This window comes from Lipotes vexillifer, unplaced genomic scaffold (assembly GCF_000442215.2).
Source record: "Lipotes vexillifer unplaced genomic scaffold, Lipotes_vexillifer_v1.1 scaffold961, whole genome shotgun sequence".
NCBI lineage: Eukaryota > Metazoa > Chordata > Mammalia > Artiodactyla > Lipotidae > Lipotes > Lipotes vexillifer.
Genome location: NW_006776468.1, coordinates 1,327,490 through 1,335,608, shown reverse-complemented (window position 1 = coordinate 1,335,608; position 8,119 = coordinate 1,327,490). Strand labels below are relative to the sequence as shown.

Below are 8,119 nucleotides of genomic sequence, written 5' to 3'. Positions count from 1 at the left end.
TTCCCTACGAGGTAGCAATATTAGCTGCTGGGAGTCCTAGAATCACATGTTCACAACTTAGTCCCAGTGGAAAGAGAGAATCTCTGTTTACAATATTTCTAGTAAGAGTCCTAGATTTGACTCTCATTGGGTCAGTTTGGGTATTATTCCCATTTCTGAACAAGTCATTGTGGCCTGAGGCAGGGATAGGATCAAATGGAACACTCTTTTTCTCCTTTTTTAATTAATTAATTAATTTATTTTTGGCTGCATTGGGTCTTCGTTGCTGTGCATGGGCTTTCTCTAGTTTGGGTGAGCAGGGTCTACTCTTCATTGTGGTGTGCGGGCTTCTCATTGCCGTGGCTTCTCTTGTTGAGCACAGGCTCTAGGGCGCGCAGGCTTCAGTAGTTGTGGCGTGCAGGATTCCGTAGTTGTGGCACACAGGCTTAGTTGCTCCAGGGAATGTGGGATCTTCCTGGACCAGGGCTCAAACCCACGTCCTCTGCACTGGCAGGCGGATTCTTAATCACTGCGCCACCAGGAATGGAACACTCTTATTGGCCAGGCTGGGTGGTGTGGATGTTCACCTGTGAATCTGAGATGGGGGCAGGGAACATGAGGGTGCTGTTCCCAGAAGAGTAAGAATGGATATGTGCTAGGCAAAAACAGCAGATGTCCACCACACTTCAGGTGTTAGGACTGTGTTCATACTGTAGAAAGCTCCTGCTTGGTTCATGTTTTAGCCTTAATATGTCAAATATTTTCACAGAATTATGATGAACTATGACAAATTAAAATCACGTCTGGGTGAGATTCATGATAGCAAAATGCGTCTAGAGCAGGATTTGAAGAAACAAGCTTTGGACAATCGGGAAATAGATAAAAAAATGAACAGTATCAAACCTGACCTGATCCAGCTGCGCAAGATCCGAGATCAGCACCTTGTGTGAGTATTCTGGGACTATGTGGGAAGGATCCACCAGCACCTGATTCCTACTGCGCTAGAGACCTTAGAGGTAGAAGAAGAGATTTGTCATTGAGAACTGGCCAGTGAGATTGTAAGAATTTAGGAAAGCAGTCCTGTTAGTAGTCGCGGTATAAGAGTCTACCTGAAGTCAAGCGTGTGGGGCCAGTCAGAAGGTAAGACTGTAATCCATACAAATGAGCAAAGTGGTTGAGTTTTAAAGGTATAGATTCCTTAATGTGTGCCTAAAACACAAAACCCAGAATCTTCGGCTACATAGAAGAACCACAGAAACAGAAACTACCCCTCAAAGGCAAGGGCACTAATAGTGGGGGCCTACAAAGAAGTATACAGAATAGTCCGTTAAAGGGTTTTTATATTTAAGAAATAAGATTCTATATTTAAGTAAAAGAAATATTACTGTTGATAGCAGGTATGAAAAATGGCACACCTGAGGAGTGATGGAAAACTGTGATTTAGCTAGATATAGGGATATTATCTAAATATAGATTGAAAGATATATTATCAGAACAAGATGTGTGGATTAAGAGTTTTAGGCCAGATGACTGCTTCATAGAAGGAGAAAATCCATGAGAAAGGAAAATATATTAGGTTTAGTTCTAGGTAATGAATAGACTGTTATGTAATATGTTTATGGGTGACTTTCATGCATGTAACACACTCAGTTCAAACTCTTGGCAGGAGGAGACAGAGTAAAGACCTCTGAGGGTTTCTTTGTGTCAGAAAGAGGGAGGGGATAAAATACAAGCTTAGAGGTTGGAACATTGGCTGTTGAGTTTCAGTAGAGGAAAATTTAAGGGGATTGTTTTGGGAGCAGACAATTATAACTACACTATACTGAGTAATTTTTAGTAGCACTCCTCTCTAGAGACCTTTCAGTTTGCTATTGTGGCCAAACAAAGTCAAGGAAGTACACATAGCATACAGAAGAGCTTTGGAAGCAACGCAGGGAGGTGCCCTTGTGTAAAAGCAGGATGTGTCTGCTCTTGAAATGCTTATATGGTTTGGGTCATATAATGAAGCTGAAGCAAGGCCCAAGAAGGCTGTGCCATGGACCAAAGAAATGAATGGAAGCACTTCTTTGCCCTGGAAAGTGATGAGATATTAAGAAACCTACCGTTCCTAGGTGCATGACTAAGGGTGGCAAACTAGACCTTGAAAGCTCCTTTAACAAGTTATGTAAGCTAAATATAAGAGAATTTAGCTCTATATTTAGAATTTATCATGGATGATAAGCCATGACCTGCTTGTATCCTGCTAGGATATTTAGGGAGACACAGAAAACCATTGCCTCTTTTGGAAGTGCTGCTTCCACTGTCCCATAGTCCATGCTTGGATGTTTCTAACAAAGACAATACTAGGACTGGTAGGCTTGATCTGCTCTAATGCTGAAATTGTACAGTCAGTCCTGAAAGAGACTGGTTGTATTGCTGCATGATACTGAATATGATCTCTCTTTGGTCCTGTGTTGAAGTTGGAATAGGTTGGAATTCTGCAGCACCCAACGAGAGACTGTCATTAGTTTATCAGGTCCCTTTTGCGTGTGGACATTTCCCTGACTTCCCGCTGTATAGCCCATAAGGATTTTTTGAGATTTTCTGCTGAGATTCCAATGTACTGTTTCTAGAATATTCTTGAATGCCTAAATGCAGAATTTCATTTCTTAAATATAGAATAAAATATTTCTTAAATATAAAATCCTTTATTTATTTTTACTTTATTTTTAGTTTTTGGCCATGCCATGTGGCTTGCGGGATCTTAGTTTTTCAGTCAGGCCCCACGGCAGTGAGAGCGCGAGTGCTAACCACAGGACCGCCAGGGAATTCCCTAAAAGCCTTTAAAATTCCTTTTCAAAAAAAGGAGTTCATTTGCAATTCTTTTTCATCAGGAGCTAGTTTTCATGATTACCATTTACTTTTCTTGGTGTTCGTAAACCTGAATGCAAAATAAAGAATAATTTGCCATAACACAACTTAGTCTACCTGACTAATAAACTATGACTTATTGCCACCCTAAAGTAGGCTCTGTGTAGTGTGTGTCAGTCCATCCACAGCTACGCCCAAAGTAACATTATTATCAGTGATTGGATCGTCATTAGCAGCTGATCATATTTAAAAAGCTGGGATAAGTACCTGATCAGATAGATGATAAAATATCAGGCTCCAGAAAGATCTCAGGAGACTGAAACTATGATCCAAATTGAATATCATAAAACTTAATTTGAATAAATGTCATCTTACACATAGCTCCAAAAAAGTCAACTTCCTGAAAGTAAAATTGGAGAGGCAAGATGGGGCAGCTGTGTGTATGAGGAATTCTGAAGGATATTATTACTGTGTCAGTAATTGTTCGGTAAAGTTACACATTGTGACTACAAAAGTTAGTTTAATCTTACATTAAAATGTATCCTAAATAAGCCATTAAAAGTCCCATTTTCTTATGCTGGGTAAACACTCCTTGAGTACAGGAAGCCATCTCTTTATCTGAGGATAATAGGTCCTGGAAAAAAAAGTCCACTTAAAGTTAACCCATTTCAAAGGGTGTGCTGGAGTTTTCCATTTGCCCTCTCAGTTTCTACTCTTCATCTTTCTCTACCCTGCTCTGTGCCTAAGAAAACGGATCTATTTGCCCTCTGGCTTCTAATTAGTTTTGGCCATTTGGAGGCACTGGCAGGAGATGAGAGGGCAGGAGGAGAGCGAAGTAAGAATATTTATTTTCTGGCTTCCTCTCTGTGTGATCACAGTGAGTTGGCTGTGTCCTCATTCTCTACCAAAGGTGGCACTCTCCATACGATACTCTCTGGGTCCAAGTCACTGCTGTCTCCAACTGATTCTTCAGTTCTAGGAGAGGTTGTGTCTTCCCACTATTGCTAGCCCCAGGGAGGTTCTCTAAAACCTCTCCAGACCTTTGTAAATAGTAAACTCTCCTCAACTACCAGTTTGACTGTGCCTTCTGCTTCTAGCCAAGGCCCTAACAAGGGATTTTATGTTGAAGATAAAATTGAACATAAGTTCATCCTATGTGAACTGAATTTATGTTGTAACTTCAACTTCACATCTTTTTTAGAATAAACAAAGAAAAAAACCACACAGTTAGTGACAGAATGAGAATTGGATGTTAGATCTTTGATGCTTTGTTCAGGTTTTCCCCTAGAATGTACTTACTGTTTTATATGTGGCATTACTCAATAACAGTAAGGTAAATATGAATTAACATGCTAAATTTACTTGAGCTTTTTAAAAATCATTTTTAGAAGCTAGTCAGTTCCTGGCATTGTAATTAGATGTTTAAGGAGTCAGAACTATATAGTAGTATTTGAAATGGACTTTTGGGAGATTAGAAAAGTTGCCTGTGTCAGAAGGCAGAGACCATCATAGACAGAGCGTGAACCAAAATATTCTTCTCTTTCGCCTGGATTTTCCTGGGTGTCTTAACATTCCTTGTGGCAGAAAGGGAGGCTCAGTTTACAGAGGTTGGTGGTTTACAAGAAAATGGGGACTCAAGAGAAAATGTGGTGCAGTTTGTTCATTTTAAGCCTTTTACCTAGTGTGCTTGTCTCTTTATTTAATAAAGGAAAGATCAGTTCTTCAAGGATAGAAAACTTTGGATGTTAAGAGTGCTTAGAGGAGGGTATCTGGATATTTTGCTACGAGAAGTGATAGTGTAGGATGGGGTTTGTTACTAAATAAATTCTGTCAAGATCATATGTTAGTTGTTTTCCAGTTTCACTAAGCATACAAAATGAAATCCAGGTTAACTGAAGAACATGTCTTATTGAGAAAGGCTGTGTAATCTGTCTTAAAATAACTTTAAAATTAGGTGCGATGCCAAGTTATCTAGTGTACTTGGGGTCAGAGGGAGGTACAAGATGACCTTGGAGTTGACCCTAAAGACTTCGTTAAAAGTGGCCCACCTACAGATATTTACTGACTATTTATTGAATATCTACCATGTGCTGGCACTGTTTTCAGCATTTGGAATAGCCATGAGCAGGACAGATCCCTTTCTTTAAAGCAGCTTACATTTTAGCCGGGGAGACAGACATAGCCAAGTGAAAATAATGAATTTCAGGGAGTTCCCTGGTGGTCCAGTGGTTAGGACTCAGCACTTTCACTAATGTGGCCCGGGTTCAATCCCTGGTTGGGGACTAAGATCCCACAAGCCGTGCAGCGTGGCCAAAAAAAAAACCATTAAAAAAATGAATTGCAGGCACGTACTATGAAGATGATAAAGTAAAGTGTAGAGTGACTGGTTGGGACAATTTAGGGTATTCTTCCCTGAGATGTTTATGATGACACCTGAATGATCAGGGGCCTGGTTGGAGGATGGTGATGAATGAGTTTTTTACTCCACTGAAGTTTCAGGCCATCGTCCATCTCAGTGGAACGAGATGAAATGGTTTATTTCATTTTATGTCTAAAATGTTGGTATATTTTGAAATACTGTGATTTACCTGGTGATGAAGTAGATTTGTATTAATTACTCAGATTGCCACCCTGAATTTCTTGTGGCTTTTTGCTTAGGTGCAAAAATAGACCTTGAAATTCTGTTTTAGAATTTAACTCAATGTAGTAGGCCAGTGAGGGATTGCATACTCTGGTTTAGTGGAGATTGTAAATGTGACAGCATGCTCACCTAACTAATGATTTCAGAAACAAGTGTCCCATTGTGTTTGAGTGCAAGTATATGTGTGCTTGTGGTTATATAACCTTCTAGAAAAGGAAAGTGAAAAGTGAGAGAAGTGCCTAATTTCAAGTAGCTTTCTGTGTTTCTGCCTTTTTGCAAAAAGTTGAAGGAAAAGTAATGGAGAAACAAGTTTAGGGAAATCTCTGGCCATTCTTAGTGGGACTGGGGAAAATAAGTTCCTGGACCCTGGAAGTTTGGTTGGCTTGGACGTGTCTACTTTGTCCAGGCAGAGTTTGCATAGACACTGACACTGGTGTCTTCCCTCTGGCAGGTGGCTCAATCACAAAGGAGTAAGACAGAAGCGCCTAAATGCCTGGCTGGGAATCAAGAATGAGGATGCTGCTGAGTAAGTTCTCTCCGTACCTTTCTGTCAGAGGGCTTTGTTTCCAGGATAAGACATGGGACTTCTTAATACATACTGAGTGCTGGTTCTCTTTGTTACTTGAGGACATTTGAATCAAGAACTTTGCACCTCTTTAAATTGAATTGCCTCAAGAATACCCTGTAGGCACTTGAGTTCAAAGACCTGATGAACCATATGAAACCTGGATGCTTAAGCATTGCTCATTCAGACATTCATGTGTCAGATTATTGGATGAAACATGTGAATTCTGTGCTTTCTGCATGATAGCAAATAATAAAGCTGTTAAAAAAAATCCAACTAATGGCAATTCCACTTTGTCATTTTGTGGTTTAAGATTTAGAAGAGAGTGTTATTCGTGAATTTGCTTTTAGATATAAGTAAACTGATCGTTAGAATAATATTTTAACATTTAATTTTTAGGACCTATTTTATCAATGAGGAAGATGAAAACCTGCCCCATTATGATGAGAAAACCTGGTTTGTTGAGGATATCAATCGAGTACAAGCAGAGGACTTGCTTTATGGGAAACCTGATGGTGCATTCTTAATTCGTGAGAGCAGCAAGAAAGGATGTTATGCTTGCTCTGTGGTGTAAGTCTTCTCTGGGGGTATAACCTTTTGAAAACTTCCTCATTGATTCATAGAAAATCAACCCCTCCTAAAGTTCAGATCAAATTAGTTGAAGTACAATAAAATGAGGAACCATGGCTTAGACCATTAATATTAGTACAAAGAAAACAGTTAGTTGCTTTAAGAGAAATACCATCTGAAATTATTTCGGGGATTTTAATTTAAATGGTAAGCAGACTAGGCCCTGCATTGTTGCTATTGGACTTTAGGTATCTGTGAAAAGTAATTTGAGATTTTTAATTGAAAAGATCACTTAATTCTTTAGTAGTCTCCTGCTTGCGTAACTTGGCCTTCATTGTCATATTAAGGAAGGCTTGATTAAACAACTGTTTTTACTTCAGAAGAAAAACTATCTAAAATTTGTACTTAAATAGTATTCTGTTGAGGTAGTGATAGAAAATGTTGGATGTTTTCTGTAAGATGATCTTATGACTTTGTTTGGAAAAGCCTATTTTCCTTTTAATGGAAAGTGAAATTCTGGGGACAATTAATCATGCCTCAGTGAGATTTTGCCAAAGTGTTATATATATATTCCTTAAAAAGGCAACTGTTTTCATTGACAAAGACCATACCTAGAGTGGAGGTATAGTATGATGGTCATGAGAGCAAGCTTTGGGGCCAGATATACAGGATTCAGATCCAGACTCTACCACTTACTAGATATGTGACCTAGGGTAAATTACTTAAACTTTCTTTGCCTAGTTTCCTTATTTGTAAAATAAGGATAATAATAATATCTACTTAAGGGTTTTTAAAGTATTACTCGAGTTAATATATGTGATTTAATATACTTTGATCAGTGCTGGAACATAATAAATAAATGTTATCTACTAATATTATTATGATAATGATGCTGCTGATGGACATGCCAGAAGGCAAACAAAGATGACAAAATGATTTTGCCCTCAAAGAGGACAAAGTGGTGAGGATAGACAAAAGACACTCATATTAACAGAATGCTTAGTGCTTTACATGATCATCTTGTCCTTAGTGGTCTGTCTCTGTCATGCAGTCAGAGTTTGAATCCAACTTTACCTGGTTTCAAAGCCCTCATTTTTCTTTTGCACCACACTTTCTTCATTTCACAGTTAAATATCCAAGATAAATAAAATCACTGTGACATAGGTATCACTAGTAGGCTGTGTGCATGAAGAACTAATTCTGATGGAGAAAGAGGGTTGGGAGATTTTGTGGAAGAGGTGGCATTTGAACTGGACTTTGAAAGGATATTGAATAGTGGGACATCTATGGGCAAAAAGTAAGGCAGGAATTGGATTAGTATTATCCAAAGATAGAGCTACTTGAAACATTTCATTTCTCTCTGGCCTGGGCTCAGATACTCAAGTTTATTTGAGTGGAAATGGCAGGAGAAGATGGCTCTTGCAGGATCTGAGATCTTTTTTTTTTTTTTTTTTAATAATTTTTTTTTTTTTTTTTTTTTTGGTTGGTTTGGGTCTTCGTTTTTTTGGGAGGGC

The 8,119-nt window shown here is 38.8% G+C and overlaps 1 protein-coding gene across 1 annotated transcript in view; it reads left to right on the top strand.

Annotated features, from left to right (window-relative positions):
- Positions 1–8,119, top strand: part of PIK3R3 (phosphoinositide-3-kinase regulatory subunit 3) — an 81,161-nt gene that overhangs the window by 67,419 nt on the left and 5,623 nt on the right. Inside the window, 3 exon segments of the mRNA XM_007450377.1 lie at positions 749–925; positions 5,922–5,996; positions 6,435–6,605. Of these exon segments, the coding sequence (XP_007450439.1) occupies positions 749–925; positions 5,922–5,996; positions 6,435–6,605 (423 nt within the window).